Below are 19,353 nucleotides of genomic sequence, written 5' to 3' on the forward strand. Positions count from 1 at the left end.
TTTTTAAAGCTTTGTACAGCCATATTAAGAAAGGCCATCAGTTCTTAAAAGCTTCCTGCACAGGATCTGAACACATTTTTAAAAAAACAATTCAAATTTGATTATGTCCCCTAAAAAATTATTCTGGTACAGTGAACTATTTTTCTACATGTATTAACACATTGTATTTTAATATATGAAAATCACTGAACTTCATAAGTGGTTTGGGTTTTTTTTTTTAATGACAGGAAACATTAATATTAGCAGTCCCGTGGCAAAAGAGAAATAACAATATTATTCATGTATGGATTTAAAAACATAATACAGAAAAGTCACACATTGTTTCCCCATAAGTCTCTAAAGCCTGACTCCTGCCATCTGTTTCGTGTGCTCTCAACCATTCCATGCTTTGATGATTTTTACAAAGTGCTTTTCAATGCTGAAACAAACGTTCATATATTCCAAATATTGTTGTGTTGCCTTTGCCTGAATTGATTACATTAAAAAGCTCGCAAATATTTTGGTTTTAGAACTTGCCTAGAAACTCTTACAAATAAATGTGTATACACACAGAGAGAGTCCTTTTCCTACCCATCACTTTCTGCAATGACGAATAGCAGCTGGCAATAACAGTATACTGGTTCTCCACACCCTTTCCTTCTATACAAAATTAGATTGCAACATTATATATAGACAATGGTGTGAGGGTTTTTTTATTTTGTTTTGTTCCAAATGTTACTCCTCTGTGCCAGCATCTACATTATTAGCAACTCAAATATTAAGAGAGCAAGATTTCCAAATGAAACCATTACACAAAACATGATTTCCTATTACCACATTCTGATCATATTTATTACTTATTTATATGCCATCTACCAAGTGGTCTCCAGGCTGCAATTAACCCATAACATAAAAGAAACTCAGCACTGAAACTCAACAACAGTAATAGAAATACCAACCCAACGGGGAAAAGATGCCTTAATCAATATTTAGAAGACCAAGAGGAAGCCAGCCAGATGATTTTGTTTGGGAACAGCCACAACTGTCCCTGGCATGAGGTGGTGGAGGAAAATATTCTTCTTGTAACCATCAGCCTAGCCTCAGTAGTGTGTTGTCAGAAGATCTTATACTCAGAAGATCTTAAACAAATGGAGAGGTTTGAATGGAAGTGGTTGTTCCCTCAAATAACCTGGCTGTTTGGAGCCTCAAAAATTAACATCATTACGTTTTATTGTGTCTGCAAACTAACTTGTAGCCAGTCAAGCTCAAAAAGGCACAACATGTGCTCTGTGATCAGTCCCGGATAACAGCTCAACTGCCTCATTCTGAACAAGGTGAACTATTCCAGTCTTCCAAGTAGTGATACACAGAACATATTTCATAATCCAGTCTGGAAGTTACCAATGTATATATGAAATGGCCAAGCCGCTATTTCTATGGATTTTATTATTTCTATGGACTTCAAAGCTCTAAGCTACTTTTAGTGCTTACTGCTGAGTCAGGGGCAATCATGTACAGGCTATGGGTACTTTCATCTCACCTCCGGGATAACAGCAGTCCCTAGACAAAGTACCTATATAGTCCACCACCTTGTTTAAAAATAGTGGTTGGTTGGTCAGGTGTATCTGGAAAGTCCCACAGCAGGGCAGGAAGGCAATAGCCTTCTTCTGCTGTTTGCCTCCCCCCCCAACTGGAATTCATAGCACAGACGTCACCAGCTGCCCTATCTTTGACTATTTCTGGCACTGAATTCCATACATTAACTGATTTCCTGATAATATGAAGACATGTAGTGTAGCACATGCAATCACTGCTCTATATGGTTGGATGGCTGTAGTTCCCAAGCTCTTTTTATGTCAAAAATGTTTTGTTACTATGGCTGGTGCATTTGTTTTATCCTTTTTTGCTCGGTTTAATTCGATGCTAAATTTAATGTATTTCTGTTGAGTTTTAACCTTGCTTTATATTTGATGCATTGTACATTGCTAAGAGAAATTATTTTATGAAACTAATATAAATAAATAAATGCAACTTGCCCTTTATGTGCCATCAATACTACATAACTGTGATAATACATTCTGCATGCACAGAGGTTGTACATAGACCTTCATGTGAAAGGCAGGCAAGGGTGTCTCAAGGGTGGTACCTGTACTCAGGGTTCCCACCACTATCAATCTGAATTGCTCCTGAGTGACCATCAACCTCTTTATAGAGCAGGTAGCCATCCTCAGTGCATTATTGAATGTTAATGTTTATGCAGCTCCATCAATATGTGTGACATTTTTAAATAGCTAGAGAGACATATTCATACTCTGAATAGCCTAGAACTGGACAGGAAAAAGTCACAATGGGCTTTTAAAATAAATCAACAACGGTAAAGGGTTACACAATACCAAGATTATGAACAATCCAATAGTGAATCTATATACTAGTACTCAATGTTCCAGTGTCCAAATTCAATCCTCTGCCTTCTACTCAACCTCAAATAGTTCAAGTATCAGAATACCCCACACATTTGGATGCATTCACTGAATATCCTTACTCAAAATTAGTTGGTATGTCTGATTTCTATAAGTTTGTCATCCAATTCTTACTCCCACCCCCCAAAAAACTAAATATACTAACAAGTGTATTTCCTTTTAACCAGGGCTGTGGAGTCGGTATGTCAAACCTTCGACTCTGACTCCTCTATTTTTCTACTGTCCGACTCCTTCATAAATGGCAAATGTATATTAATTTTTCTACTGTCTGACTCCGAATCTGACTCCTTCATAATGGCAAATGTATATTAATGTATTAATATTAAAATATTAATTTTATTTTGAAGTCGGAGTCAGTACAATTCTTCCGACTCCACCCAAAATTGCTTCCGACTCTGACTCCACAACTCCAACTCCACAGTCCTGCTTTTAACTACAGTTAACATTTCTTTACAGCAGTAAATGTGAAAATGTGTGTTAGTTTTACTGAATAAACTTGTTCAAGAATTAGGTGGAATTATTTGTTTTTAAAACAAGCTCATGATTTTGACATTTTAAACTAATCTGATGTAAAAGGCATCCTACACCTTGACAGCTAGTTGTAACTAATTTAACTTTACAGAACTTTCTGTAGTCCTTCAATAAGTGAAAAGCATTCAAGTTTTCAGTGGAGGCTGAACAGGAAATCCGAGATATTCTGACCTAAAGATTATATGTGTTATTATGAGCACTGTATGGAAGGATGGTGCAAACAGATTGGTTCAGCAAGAGTTGACAAGATCATGCATCCTTCCCCCACCCTGTCTCTTCTTGAGCACACATTTCTCGAAACATAGTTAACCATTGTACTGGTAGCAATGTTATCCACAGGGCTGACTAGATTCCCTGTTTCAACCTAGAACCTGAAACCAGCCTCTTGGTTTCAGACTCTCAGTTCAGCTAGAATCCTAACTAGCCCTGACTATGGCTAACATGTTCTGGTGAAAGAGACATGGAAAGAAGCATGCAACCCCATGGTATGGCTGCATCAGCCCAATGTGTTTGCTCTTGCTGTTCCTCTTAGAGCAGGGATGGGGAATCTGTGGCATTCCAGAAATTGTTGGACAACAACTTCCATCATTCCTGATCACTGCCCGTGCTGGCTGGGGCTGATAGGAGTTAGAGTCCACCAATACCTGGAGAACTACAGGTCCCCCATCCTTGTTTTATAGGATACAATTCCTTTTTAAAAGTTTGTTAGTATGACAATATCCCACACTAGTTTCCTTCTTAACTGGGGGCATCTGTTTTGTTAGATATCTCCAAAGGTACATTATATCCGATTATGGTATGACAAGCTATACCTTACACATCTAACATGAGTAGCTACACCTTATACAGCCTGTATATACTAGAGAAAAGTAACTTAATAGTAACAATTCAAGCAGACAGTAATTGGAAGAAGTGGAGGCTGGAATAAGGAAGGCAAAGAAACTAAGAATATGGATTAGTATTAAAAAAATGAATGAAGAAAAAGGGAGGAAGAAAAAAGCATTAACAGTGGGCAGGTGAGACTCTCAGTATGAAATGCAGGAAAGGTGAACTCACTGTAAATAGACAGGCATTTCTTTAAATAGTAATTTAAAAAAAAGCATGAGAGAAATACCCAAAACCATGAGGTTATTCACTAATAGGCAAAAAACCTTGCAGTTTAAGAACATACCTATAACCAACAAATATTTCTATCAAACTTTAAAAAGCAGGGGAATTGGGCAGCTATAGTGTATGCACCAGGAGAGCAGGAGACCTGACCTCCCCTCTGAGATATTGTACTGCCCTACAAATTTGTCAAAATGCAAACATAATTTGGGTTGGTCTTTCACAGTCCAATCCACTTCCTGTGTCGCTTGGAAGAATTTGTTTTTTTGCCTATTAGGGAATTTCTCTGCTTTTTAATCCAGGAAGTAAGAAATGGGATCCTGTGCAAGTTTGCCGAGAATGGAGTGATCAAGAAGAGGGGAGGGGAGGAAAGGAGAGGAGAGGGGAAGGAGGGGAAAGGCAGGTCTGAACGTTTGCATGCTTATTTAGTTCAGTGGGATTTACTCCTGTGCAATCATGGCTAGGATAGGTAAAACTGACCATGGGGGAAGAGAAGGAGGGGAGAGTAGAGGGAAGGAGAAAGGGAAGCAGAAGGAGGGGGAAGTAGTGAACGAAGGGGTAGGGAAGGGGCAGAAGGGAGGTGATGGAAGGGAGGAGGAGAGGGCAGGTTTGAAAATTTGCATGCTTATTGAGTTCAATGGGATTTACTCCCATGCAATCATGCTTAGGATAGGTAAAACTGACCATGGGGGAGGGGGATGAGGGAGGGAAAGGAAGAGGTGAAGGAAGGGGGAGGGGAGGGGCAAGAGGGAGGGGATAGGAGGGGAAGGCAGGTTTGATCATTTGCATCCTTTTTGAGTTCAGTGGGATTTACTCCTATGCAATCATGCTTAGGATAGGTGAAACTGACCTGGGGGAGGGGCAGGGAGGGGAGGAGGATGACAGGAAGGGGAGGAGACTGGGTGGGTGGGCACTGGGCAGAAGGGAAGCCCCTTTCCTTTCCAAAAGGAAAACATTGTGAACAGTATCATTCTTTTTCAGGGTTTTCCCCACCTTTTTATTCTACACCAGGCACATGTAGCCTCCCACCCAAATTTAAACCAAACCTGTCCCTGGCCACATCCACACCAGACATTTATTTCACTTTAGGCAGTCATGGCTTCTCCCAAAGAATCTTGGGAAGCGTAGTTAGTGAAGGGCGCTGAGAGTTGTTAGGAGACACTATTTCCCTCACAGAGCTACAATCAGAGCAGCTGACTGTTGAACCACAGGGGAGTAAGAGTTTGCTCTCAGCACCCTTCACAAATTACACTTCCCAGGATTCTTTGGGGGAGGCCGTGACTCTATCTAAAGTGAAATAAAGGTCTAGTGCAGGTGTGGCCCCCTGATTAGGCAAGTCAAGCAGCTGTGAGTCTGGCTTTTAGAACACTGACAGTTGGTTTTTACTGAGCATGCCCAATGTATCATTGAGTTGTATAAATCTATGGTGCGGCCGCATTTGGAATACTGTGTACAGTTCTGGTCGCCTCATCTCAAAAAGGATATTATAGAGTTGGAAAAGGTTCAGAAGAGGGCAACCAGAATGATCAAGGGGATGGAGCGACTCCCTTACGAGGAAAGGTTGCAGCATTTGGGGCTTTTTAGTTTAGAGAAAAGGCGGGTCAGAGGAGACATGATAGAAGTGTATAAAATTATGCATGGCACTGAGAAAGTGGATAGAGAAAAGTTCTTCTCCCTCTCTCATAATACTAGAACTCGTGGACATTCAAAGAAGCTGAATGTTGGAAGATTCAGGACAGACAAAAGGAAGTACTTCTTTACTCAGCGCATAGTTAAACTATGGAATTTGCTCCCACAAGATGCAGTAATGGCCACCAGCTTGGATGGCTTTAAAAGAAGATTAGACAAATTCATGGAGGACAGGGCTATCAATGGCTACTAGCCATGATGGCTGTGCTCTGCCACCCTAGTCAGAGGCAGCATGCTTCTGAAAACCAGTTGCCGGAAGCCTCAGGAGGGGAGAGTGTTCTTGCACTCGGGTCCTGCTTGCAGGCTTCCCCCAGGCACCTGGTTGGCCACTGTGAGAACAGGATGCTGGACTAGATGGGCCACTGGCCTGATCCAGCAGGCTCTTCTTATGTTCTTATGTTCTTATGTTCAATGCTAAATTTCTTAAATTAAATAAAATCAGCCAGGCATTTTTTTTAACTTTTAAACTGCAGAAGATGAAGGTCAGAGTATGGGGCAAAGTCAGTAATAGGATTACAGGTACTCTGTGAACATGGGTGACTTTTAATTAATTTCAACAGATTATGAGGACTCTGACAGAAAAAAGTCCCAATGGGATTTGGTTTCTCTCTCTCTATTTTTACACTTTGAACTCTCAATTCTCTCTGACTGTTTTGCGTATCGCCATGAAAATTTAGAAGGTTGTTAAGCAAGCGTTTCTGAGTTCAGGACAATGTTTTGTAAGGTTTTGTTTTGAAATGAGCTTATGGGAAGCATCAGAATGGCATGGGGGTATTTTCAATTTAACATTGTGGAATGCGAAAAATCTGTGCTGACTTTTGTGGCTGTATAATCATAAGCAGGGTAATTGCTAACACATCCCACATTCCCCTGCATTGTTGCTTTGTGATTCATTATAATTCCCCAGCATGCACCAAGTTAAGCCTCAGCAGTTTATTTACCTTAATGGAACTAAAAAAAGCAAATTATAAAATTGAAATGTGAATAATCTCTGTTTCATCCAGATGAAGCAGGTTGAATGTTGACAATTTTATTTATAGAAGTTCATTTCATGAACATCTGCTATAAATATTTCTGAAAGAAATGTAACACAGCAAAATGGTGCTAATTAGTTAATGAAGACCTTATCCTTTGAAGAAATAATATCCAATACTGTGTTAAGATACATTAAAATAACTTGTCCCCTAGACCAGACACCATATTATATTTTCCCCATACATCAGGTTTTATTCAAAGCATATTTTTGACAATAGCTGAGAACAAACCTAATTGATTATCTTTCTTCTCATTCCCTAGTAGGGGTTACTGAATAAATTCTGCATAGCTCCTTAAAGAACTGCATGGTCTTGAATTCTGATTAGCAGAACATTACTGAGTGCCACCCACAGACGCTAAACAATTCTAAAAACATAGCATATAATTGCATTAAATTCAGATCATACATGGATACCACAACTTTCTCATTCAGCACCAGAAAACTAACATCAGCCATTTTCTTACATTTGTACCTGAAAGTTTATAATGACTATTTCAAAAAAACATTAAAAAGCACACAAGGAGCACACTAAGAACACCTTAGACACAATCAGTCACTAGCATGTACTGAAGTGGTAAAGTTAATACTGAATCTTTCTAACAATGGTCAACTACAGATCTATAAATATCAACAACCTAATACCTCATTTTTGTTCTAATCTCATCCTTGACACCAAATTTGTCAGAAACATTTTAAAGATTGTTTTTCTTGCTTGTTGATTAATCTTTTATGGAGACAGCTTGCATACCAAATAACAGCACTCTGATTTCTGTATCAGAAGCAGAAGCAGCAAGAAGCCTTTGCATATTTTGGTGTTCTGAGACGTATATTCTCAGAGCAAAATACCCCCAAAACCAACAATGCCCCTTTGTATTTAACACACAAGGATGCTCTATCCACTATTTCACTGGCTCGCAACAGGTAATTATATTTTAATGTATACATAAAAAGTAAAATACAAAATCAACAGAGCTTGCATGTGGAGCTGCTATAATTTCTAGTGCAAACTTTAATGGAGAGTCTTAAACATACTTCTTGGAGTGTAAAAAAAAAAGATACTTGCAGTCAACACTTCCTCAGGGAGGAAAGATACATCTGACAGGACTATAAAATAATTATTTTTTAAAAGCAAACAAACAAACCCTTTTATCTAAGCTTTGGGATTAAATACTGCATCCCATAAGATTTCATTAAAGATTTTAAACAGTAACCTTGTAACAGATTAGCTTCAAATACCAGCATCATCATTCCTTAATGAGCTAGTACAACTGTACACACATGCTTTTATTAATGAACTGATTAAATAATTACGGCATCATCTCAAGATTCCTTGTCCCATGGAGAATTTTAGGCTCAAGTGCATTTAAGAAAATTAAAATGGCTTACATTAGAAGTGGTGGGTAAATCAGAAAAAAGAGATTTTAATGTGATAGATTCCCTAATAGCAAAACTGATCTTTTGTATAGATTATTCATGGGGAAAAAATGGGATCTGAACTTTTAGTCGCTAGGCTTTTTCTTTCTTGATAAGATATAAAAGGAGTGGGTGATATCCAATGTTAGTTGTACTCAGAAAAGACAAACTAAAACCAATGGACTCAATAAGTCCATTGACTTGAATGGGTCTACTCCAAGTATGAGTAATATTGGCTATCACCCTATGATTTGATTCAGCATAGCATATCCTCATACCATCATATATAAGGATGCACTTCATTTTCACATGATCCAATTATGATTTTTTGAAGTTAGTACTTTAAAGTTAAACATTATTTAAATCTTGCAGCCTTAAAAGAATGGATAGATCAATCATCTACACATTCCAATTCAATCAATCAAGGTCCAATTTTAAATCAAAATTTACAAACTCTAATCAGATAAGCCCCTAGCTAAGGATACAGGAGTGTAGTGGTGTTGTTTTAAAAGAAATTTTGGTTTGGCTTTTTTTTTTTTACTGTGCAATCCTATACATGTCTACTCAGAAGTAAATCTCACTTACTTCAAGGAGACTTACACTGCTACATAAGTGTATATGAGATTGTAGGTTATGATAGCCTTTACTTTTAACAAGTTGCAGCATTTCAGTCTCATCTTATGTATATTAAATATTAGATGACATTGTCTCCCTGCTCCACAAGAGTTTAGTGTGGCTTATTTCCAAGCTGTGAAGTGAGTTTTTTGAAAACTTTTCTGATGTCCCATTGATTAATGTATTTTAATTTTTATTGGTATTGCACTTTTTAATAATTTTCAAATTGAATGGAATCTAATTTAGAATGTGTAATTTACATTTAGTAAGCAAAACTAAACAAGAATGTCATGTTAATTTTACATGCTGTATAACCTCTCTCAAAACATTTTTCCATCATGAACAAGTACTTGAATTGAAATGTCTCAACAGGAAAAAAAATCACACTGAATGTAGTTTAAATATTACAACCAAACAAATCCAAAAGTTTCTTTGGTGCCACCCCATCTTGCATGGGGGAATGGGCAATAAGAGGGTCTGATATAGGTGATATATGAATTCATAAATTCTAAAATGAAATGTTTTGGTCTTTCATATTGTTTTATTCTAGATCCTATGCACTGTTATGCACTTAGCAGCTTCCATATTCAAGGCTACCTTGAAGGTATTTTTGTTTGCCTGCTGCTCTTTGATGGAAATGTCATGTGTATTATCATCAAAGACAGATATAATCTGTTTAATCTAGAAGGAGGTGAGTGGGAGGGAGGCAGGTTGCTGAGAGAGAATGTGTGTGGAGATACAGAGCTTAGCATCAGGCCTCCCATCCCTTACAGAAGCAGCTGTCTCCAAGAGGCTGTTCTTTGGGAGGTAGTAACATCAGGACTAGGCCCCGCTGAGACTATATTCCATCTGACTGAGTGGCTTCAGCTCAAGGCACTCCCCCAAACCAGCAGACCTTGCAGTCCTGCTGGGGAAGGGGAGGATATAAGCCAAGCCAGCCATAGGCAGTGGGGGCAACACCAAAAGGGGTCACTACTTTGGGGTGCAGCAAGGGTGAGAGCTGGGGTGTGAGTTAAGTCCGATAGTTTTCTTTGTTTAACCGTCTCCTAGTTTGATGTCCCCTGCCACCAACCTCTGCTGCATATCTTTGTTTACTAGTGGTGGGTCAGGAAAGTATGTGTCTTGACCAGGAATAGGGGAGGGTTGAGAGTGGGACTGCCATCCCTGTGATGGTAGGTGGGGGAGATATGGTGGTGGGCAAAGGTATGGGGGGGAGGGCTAGTTACATCAAAGCCCTTGCCCCATTTGCTTCGCCTGCTGTGTTTCAGAACTTAGGAATGCTGGTCAGCCGGTCCCTAGGCCTTGTGGTGGTGCTGATAAATGCCAAGTCTGCCCAATACAAAACATCTATCACCCACAATTTGATTGTGGATAAGGAGGCAGACTTGGTATGTTTAACTCGGACCTGGGCGGGTAAGCTTGGTGGTCCAGTGCTAACCCAGCTGTGCCTGCCTGGGTACTTGGTGCAGCATCATTCCAGATCAGAGGAACAGGAAGGGAGAGTTGCAATCATTCACAGAAGTTCCATCTCCCTCACCAGGAGATCATTCTGCACTGTGTCTGGGTTTGAGGGTCTGTTTGTGGTGTTGGGCTAGAGAGTCAGAATAGGGATATTAGTGTACCATCCACCCCATTGCCCTGCAACCTCCCTAACTGAGCTGGGGGAGGTAATCTCGGATGTGGTGTTGGAGAACCCTTTCACAGTGGTGTTGGGGGACTTCAGTATCCATGCTCAGGCTGCCTCAAATGGGCCAGCTCGGATTTCATGGCTTCCATGACAACCATGAGGCTATCCCAATACATCAATGGTCCAACATATTTGGCTGTTCTGGATGGGGTTGCTCTTTCCTTGAAGGAGCAGGTCCACAGCCTGGGAGTACATCTTGATCCAACACTGTCACTGGAGTTTCAGGTGGCCTCAGTGGCTAGGAGTGCTTTTTCTAGCTTCGGCTGGTTTGCCAGCTTTGGCCCCTTTTGGACAGAGAATACTTGGCCACAGTGCTCCATGTTCTGGTAACTTCCAGACTGGATTATTGCAATATGCTCTACTTGGCACTGCCCGTGAAGACAACTTGGAAACTCCAACTGGTCCAAAATGCAGCACCCAGATTACTGGCTGGGGTTCCCTTTAGAATTCATATAACCCCTGTTTTAAGACAGCTGCATTGGTTGCCAGTTTGTTTCTGGGCCCAGTTCAAGTTGCTCAAGTTAGTGTTCAAAGCCCCAAATGACTTAGCTCCTAAATATCTGAAAGACCTTCCCTACAGACCCTCTTGGGTGTTGAGATCAGCAGAGTAGGACCTTTTGGTAGTTTCAGCACTCTTGGAAGTTTGGGGGTGTGTGGCCCAGGAGAGGGCATTCTCTGTGACAGCCCCTAAACTATGCAATTTCATTGTACAACTTTTGGTGAATGCTGAAGATGCACCTCTTTACGCTGGCCTTCGACACCTGAGGTGTATATTTTTAGGACCCACTCTATTTTCTGTGATGTTGTTTAGGTTGTTTAATTATGTGTTTTAAAAACTGTTGCAACCCTCCCAGGGACCCCTGAGTGAAGGGTGAGTCATTAACAACAACACGTTTCTTCAAACAGATAAAGTTTTCCTACTTCATTAGCGGTTTCTCCAAGATTTAAGGTTTCCAAATGAAGCTTTAAAATTAGAAAAACTCTAACTTCTACCAGTACAAATCAATGAACATCTATGGCACACGAAGCTGATTCTCCATGTCTGCCAAGATTAGTTTAGAAAAATAGTCCACCCTGAAACCTTAGTATAGGCAACAGACAATAACATCATTTTAGTGTTCATATGCCAGTTATATGAAGCACCTCAGAGAAATCTTCATTTCAAGATTGGTTTTTTAAATGTGTGTGAGAAAGAATAGACTGCATGAAGTGATTTAATCACTTTTGTTTGCACGGGCCTGCAGGGAAGAGAGGGGATACTGAACCAAATATCAACTGATTGAAAAGCAGCAAAGATAGTTTTCAATTGCTACTACTAACCTCAGACCAAACACGAAGACATTCTGGGATACAGTCAGATACATCCCCTTGAAATGGCTGTTGCCACCACACAACCAAGTGCCTATATTAAATGATGGTGTCCTGTAGACACCACTAGCCCAAATGAGGAGTTGTCCTTCACTTTGAGGGCACAAAAACAAATGGAAAAGTCAATATTGGGTGGGATAGGAAGAGAACACTAGGGACTAAGCACGCATGGCTCTGAAAAACCAACTCTCCCCAACACAGAGAGATTCCCAGATGTGAACCAGGGCATTTGTGAAATTGTCAATCTCGTTATTTTCATGAATAAGAGATGGTGAGCAGCTTACAAGTGTTCATTTCTACACCAATCTGATAGATGTTTTGCAAGAGGTTAACTGCCCCTGTGTTTTAGCATGAACGAGAATAAAACCTCTCACAGACAGATGAGTTCTACTGCTGAATCTAGCTTGAGATGGGAAAGGAAAGGACAGAAAAAACCCTGACCTTGATTGGTAGGCTGTTCCAGGTGTTTTCCCTGGTAACTAATTGAAGAAGAGAACATTCCTTCAAATACAGATAGTCCCACTGGAATCAATGGGACTCCAGGCATAGGACTGCAGCCAAGATTTGTAATGGCTAATCATTAACATACAAATGACAGGTGCCTTAATATTAGAATTGTGCAAGAAATTAGGAAACCATTATCAACAGAATTCCACACAGCTATTTCATGTTGTGTTCACACATACTTGACATGAGTAGTTGGGACTGTGCACTTGATATGCACTCCAAGCTTCATTAAAGTCTGTGCATGTTAGTCCCACAAATAATTATTCAAATCTGGCTTGCCTGTTAAAGGAACTGAAAGATTATGGTGAGATGAGGAATCAAAGCATAGAATTTATAAATTCAAAATGGCTACTCAAAATATTGTACTCGCATGTGGAGGAGAGAGCTCAAAACAGAATCTAAGGCTTCAATCCAATACACACTTACCTGGGAGTAAGTCCCATTGAACCCAATGGAGCTTACTTGTGAGTAGACATGTGTTGGACTGCAGCCTAAATCAGCTCACCAGCTAACAACAAGGAAGACTAAGTTACAGGGAAATATTCATGCCCCCACCACAGAAAACAGACCAGGTATCTGATGGTTAGCTATGTGTTTTTAACTCATTACTATGTGCAATACAACTTCATGTTTCTAGCAGAGATTTCAGTTTGAGTGCAAAGTTCCAACATGGCTCTTGAACCTGAACAAGTTACTTTCTTATGCATTTGAGACATTTACTTAACAGTGTTTTGTTTCCTTATTTTGCTTAGCTAGGCCTCTACAGTTCCACTAGCAAGCAAAAAGCAAGAAACTGACTGCTGGGAGCTAGGGGGAGAAACATGATTGCCACATGTAATTTATCTATTTATAAATATATTTGTTTACTGTGATTTCATTTAAAAACATCACAGCAGTTTACAACAAGTAAAAAAACCCCATAACCACCATTAAAATACAGTAAAAACAAAGGTCATTTATTGCAAACGACAGGGATTTCCACTTCACCACTCAGTTTGATTCTTTTGCTTCTCCACTGTTCATCCAACAGCAGCATTCTCTCAAATTGATGAACTGCTATAGAGCAGATTATCTTATCTAATCATCTCTATAAACAGAACACAATTCTTTTCTAATTTGAAGACTACCACCAAGATATACCATCCTCAACCTGAAGGATTGTAACAGTCCAATAATATTTCTCTAAAGTTCTTGCTCCCCACACCCTCCACCCCAGCTCCATTCAATAGGTTCTCCTAACAAGATGCAGATTTCTCATTAAGATGTATACCATGATTTTTCTAGCACCAACTGAAAGAAAATTGCATTTCCAAAAACAGACATTTCTGATTTTGAAAAACTGCTCACCCCAAGTAATTCCAAAACTACTTACAGTTCAAGAATAAGAATTACATCCACTTTACTTTCATAAACATCATGCAGTGTAATCACATTGGGATGCTGGATTTCTTTCAATATGTTTACTTCTCGTTCAATGTCTTCTCGACTCACTCCTCGACGGCTGGATTTTGTTCTTCGTTTCTTGATGAATTTTGCAGCATACTGAGCCCCAGTGGTCTTCTCACGGCATTTCCTTACTACCGCGAACTGCCCACTAAGAAACACAAGACAATAGGACAAGTATTCACTAAACATAGCACATTCGATAGCTACATTCAACAGGAATGACAGTAATATAAAAGGAATGTGTATTTAGCAGCACCACTAGTCCATTTAGCTTAGTACATGCTAGCTAGGGACTGAACCTGGGACCTTTTGCATTCAAAACATATTCTTGGCCAGTCAGCTATAAACTTCCTGCAATACAACTACTTTAATAATAATAGTAGTAGTAATAGTAACAATAATAATACCCTATCAGCAAAGTGGAGAAAACTACATTATCAGGCACAGTGATGGAAAAATAAGAAAATACTTTCTGATTTTTATCAATGTGGTTAATGGCAGTGACTGGAAAGGTTTTTAAAAATCATTCTTTAACACTATAATACTGTAGTGTTATTCCACCACTATAAACAGTATTTGATTTAAATTGTATTTCACTAATATTTTAATATAAATATACATAGAAAAATATTGTAGCACTAATGAAAACGTATTTTAAAAAGTAAACAGGCTGAAAAAATGGTGCTCATAGCAAAGGTTAAAGTGAATGCATACTAAGCAGTAATGTTCACATCTGATATGTCACTGCCCATGTCAAAACCCTGCCCTTTTAAAAAGATGGAAAAGCAGCACTTAAGGGCATCTACACATGTGGAGACTGTGCTACTCTTTCATTCTTCTGGGGAAAAATATGAATTTCTGTGGTCTCAGAAAATGCAGACGAATCACAGGGAAAATACAAGATGACAATGATTGGATATCCCATAAAAAGTAAATGAATTAACAGAGCAATCCATCTCGCTGGAGGCTGGCAGGAACAAAGCCAGCAGAGGTGGAGCTGGCAGAAGGGGTTGCCACATCCAGCTATCAGTTGGAGGCCTTCTGGCTGCACTGGCAGGGTGCTCCAAAAGGAAACGAATGTTTCCTTCCGCCATCCCTTTTCCCAGTGTACTGGGTGCCGGGATGGAGGGCCGCAGGAGGGAGCCAAGCGGGACCTGGATATAGCAGGTCCCTCCCCTGACAAGCCCCTGGAATGCCCCTTCGTCAGGCATTCCACTGGCTCCCCTTCCACCGGGCTGGACTTCTCCGTAAGATCTCTGGCTGAGCTAGCCAGGTCCCTCCTCAGCCACAGCTGGGCCAGGATGAGGGACCTATGCCAGTGTAGCCAGCTGGGGCTCAGCCAGGGGTCTGCCATATCCAACTCCCTTCAGCCTGGCATAAGCAGCAGTTGGATTGCACCCTAAGTCTGATAATTCTACATTAAATGTTTTGTTGAAGCACCCCATGATGATAAAAACTGCAACATTATAATTAGTTATTAGATACATTTCATTTGAACTTGGTGTAATCAATATAATGATCCAATTAAATGCCAGTACAAAACAATAAAGATGACTAGCACATGAATATTACAATATGTGCATATGAATATACACAAGGATCTAATGAAACATGTGAGTTATTCCATGCACCTAGAGATGCTTTGGCTTTTTGTTTTGCAAAGAGTAGTCCCTTCAATCAGATTTGAACATGAAGAGAGATTCAAAGTAATTTGCATGAGAATATGAAACCTTGTAGTTCAAAGAAAATAAGGAATTCTTTTGGGCATTGATAAGTGTTTGGGCTCACCTAATAGATTTTGAATACCTGGCCAAATGAACTATTCTAAAAAAGAGGAATACAAACAATATCTTAACTCATTTTGTACAAATAAACCTTTTGCAGTTTATTTTCAATGAGGATATATTACCATATTTACTACATCCAAATTTTAACAAAAGAAGTGAAAAACCACATCAAGCACGGCAGGCTTCATTCATTATTTTCATTTCATATTTTCATTTATAACACACTTCCTAGTACTTTGGATTCTACAGTTCAGTAAGATAGTATATTCTGTTTAATTAAATTCCAATTAATTTTTCGATACCATGTGGCAAGTCTATCTCTGCCACCTAGGGGTCCTACCTGAGCTAGTTTGAAAGCAATATTGGAAGCAGGTTTGCAAATCATAATAGAGAGAGAGACATTTACCATTAACCATAGTTGGTGAAGGTGTAATGCTAAACTAACTGTACCTGAGCTTGCTCTTTTTCTCCTCTCTCCCAATCCATTTTCCTTTTGTGTCCTGTCTTTTTAGATTGTTAGCCTGGGGGCAAGGACTCTGGAAGCTTTTTTGTTTTTTTGCTGAAAAGTGGGATAAAATTATTTAAATAAATAAAGCAGAACTTTGCGCTGTTGAGGGGAAGAGGAAGGGCAACTGTTAAAAAGATCTGGGAAAACAATTGGATAACTGTCCTTGGATCTTCTTGCTCGACATTTACCATTCTTAAAACTAGAAGTAAAAAAGCAACCTAGCGTCTTTTTAATGAAGAAATGGAGCCTAATACAAGATGGAAAAATGTAAAAGCACCTTTCCTCATTCACAAGAATTAGACTTTTCCCCAGGCTGAAAAGCCACTAGCTGCTGTTTCCCCAACATGGAAAAGATTTTTTGTTGTTATGTGCCTTCAGGACGATTACGACTTATGGTGACCCTATGAATCAGCGACCTCCAAAAGCATCTGTAGTGAACCACCCTGTTCAGATCTTGTAAGTTCAGGTCTGTGGCTTCCTTTACGGAATTAATCCATCTCTTGTTTGGCCTTCCTATTTTGTACTCCCTTCTGTTTTTCCCAGCATTATTGTCTTTTCTAGTAAATTGTCTTCTCATTATGTGTCCAAAGTATGATAACCTCAGTTTCATCATTTTAAGGTATCAATATGTTTTTTTCAGTTATCTGCTACTGAAACACAACTGTTTCATTAAACAGAAAACAGTAGATAATACACTATTAAGTTTTAACTTTACTTTCAAACCGTAGAAATTCACCAATAACCAGTGAGGGTCTCTTGAGGAGAGGGCAAACCACCAACACCACCTCTTTCAAGGTGGTGAGAGCCACCCTCTCCTTTAAGGAGGCATTAAGTATTCCATGGACCCACCCAGCCAATCACTTTAGGCAACCTCTAATAAGCTGTGATGGAGTAAATGTTGAGAGCAAGATATTGACTGCACATTTCACACTCCCCATAGCTTTCAAATAGTGAACATTATCTACATTATGAGCACCATTCATTTTTAATAGGAACTATTATTTTAACACGAGTTTTTAAGACAGTATATTGCATGCATCTTACTAATACTGAATGTATAGTTTGACATATTCTTTACTTCATATACATATTTGTAACAAATATAAATGTTAAAATGCATTTTCAGTGTTAATATTTCTTCATTATGAGATGAACTCGTACAGTTAAGGAGTTTTTTTTGATGACTGCAAAGATCACTAGAAATGGAAAAAGTTAGAGAGAGAGCTTTTCATGGGTGCTTGTCAGCTGAAGTGTGGGAAGAAATCCTGAAACCCATTTTGCTAAAAATTAACCACAAAAGTGGCATGTTAACTATGTTGTCATTTCATTACTATCCCTTGTCACACCTCCCTGTGCTCCAAACACAGGAAACACTCTGCAGGTTCGAAAAGTATAGTTTACCCCCTCCCCCTCATCAAATGCCATAGGTTATCTTAGAATTGAAGAGATAATGTTAATAATAATAAAAAAAAATGCAGAGCATTCTACTTAATGTAACTAGCCCATATAATTCCCCTCATGGGCAGTATCACTTAAAGACAGCGAGAATCACAATGACAACACTTCACAAGAATAAATGCTGTCTTTTAATAACAGTAATTTGTTTGTGATCCTGTAATTCTCTTTGAATTGGTGGATAATTGCTACTCTAAATCTACTGTGTTCAAGGTGCTTGGCATCAGTCTATGCTATGACATGTAATGACTTTTCAACCATCTTTCTGACCAGTTATCGTATATCTGTCAGCTAAATTTGTTTAGTATTTAATCATAAGCTGCTACTTAAAACGCAAGGGGGGGAGAGAGAGGAACAAGACGACGAAGAAGCAATTCACAAATTTATTTAAATGTGCTCTGGATTCCAGTCGTATTATTGTTCTCCACATAGGATTCACACATAAGCACCACTAATAACATTAGCAAGAGTAAGTCCAATGGCAGCTTGACTTCCTTCTCATTATAGAAAAGAAAATCAGAAACATAGTGACTAGACTGTTTAAAAAGCTCTTACTATTAGATGAAATTATAACAACATTCTTGTTCTTATTGCTTTCACCCCCTCCATTGGAATTACATTAAAATATCTGTCTTTACAATATTGTTTTATTAGGAGAAAACGTCACTGAACAAAAGGTTTGAGATTACATGTCTACAACCTAATACAGTTAAACAAGCTGAAGCTTCGACAGTTGAATGAATTTGATTGTACTTAATTCTGTGTCAAACTGTGATTGTGTTTAATGGTCTGGGCTGCACTTAAAAGGATTTAATTACATTTAAATCTGAGTTGGATTGTGGCCTATGTTTCATGGTCTGGTCTGTATTCAGAACCGGCTTGCCAGGGGGGCAGAGCCACAACGCTAGCTTTCTGGCAGTGGAATTACTGCCACTGACTGAGAGAGGTGAGATGGAGGGGAGATTCATACAGTGTGGGCAAACCAGTGGGAGTGCTGGATTGGGTTTGCAGGTGCACCCACACAGTGCCAATCTCCCTTCTGTCTGCCCTCTCCTGGTAAGCGGCAGTGACTTTGCTGATGGGAGCCAGGTGCACAGTGCTATCCCTAGTTGCTCGCCATATTATTTTAATTAATTTTTTAGATGTAGGTCACTGGAAAATTATTATGTCTCATTTCTTATCAGAGAGAGAAAAAAGAATGAAGACAGGCACTATACACATATCAATCTTGACCAAAGAGATATTGGGAACAGCTGCAGCATGAAAGGACTGAGGAAGACCTGCCCTGGGAGAGAGTATCTGGCATCTGGGTGCTTGCTACTAGCTCCTTTGGGCTGCTGTCTGTCCAGACAGCTGAAGTCCCTGGTAAGAGCTGTAAGGACTGGGACCCCCTGCTTGGCCCCTGCTCCAGAGAGAGGCTACAGTTAATCTCGCAGCCCCTTGCAACAGCTGCTGGCTGGGCCAGGGGGCATAAAAGCCCAGCTGCCCTTGGGGAGCCCTTTAGGGAGTCCCGAGGGTGAGGGCACTACCCCCTTCCATTACCTTTTCTTGTTGTTGTTGTTGTGTGTTTTTTAATTTGTTTTCTGTTAAACCAGTCTAGAGGAGATTGGTGGTGGGGAGGGCGTGTGGTGCATATGTAGTTCCTGCACAGGGCGGGAGCCTGTGCAGTGAACTGAATGAGAGGAGAAAGTCGCCATATGCCTTCAGAGTGAGAGTCTGTAACTGGCAGAAGGCTGGCCCTCCCT

At 39.7% G+C, this 19,353-nt stretch overlaps 1 protein-coding gene across 5 annotated transcripts in view; it reads right to left on the reverse strand.

The window, feature by feature from the left end:
• Positions 1–19,353, reverse strand: part of DAPK1 (death associated protein kinase 1) — a 128,179-nt gene that overhangs the window by 60,812 nt on the left and 48,014 nt on the right. For 4 of the 5 annotated variants that reach the window (XM_061626537.1, XM_061626538.1, XM_061626536.1 and 1 more), the window contains exons 3-4: positions 16,096–16,204; positions 13,785–14,006 (exon numbers count right to left, since the gene is read on the reverse strand). In XM_061626537.1, coding sequence (XP_061482521.1) covers positions 13,785–14,006; positions 16,096–16,204 — 331 coding nt within the window. The remainder of the gene's footprint in view (positions 1–13,784; positions 14,007–16,095; positions 16,205–19,353) is intronic. The other variant, XM_061626539.1, reaches the window with a different exon arrangement.

Source organism: Rhineura floridana, chromosome 1 (genome assembly GCF_030035675.1).
Source record: "Rhineura floridana isolate rRhiFlo1 chromosome 1, rRhiFlo1.hap2, whole genome shotgun sequence".
NCBI lineage: Eukaryota > Metazoa > Chordata > Lepidosauria > Squamata > Rhineuridae > Rhineura > Rhineura floridana.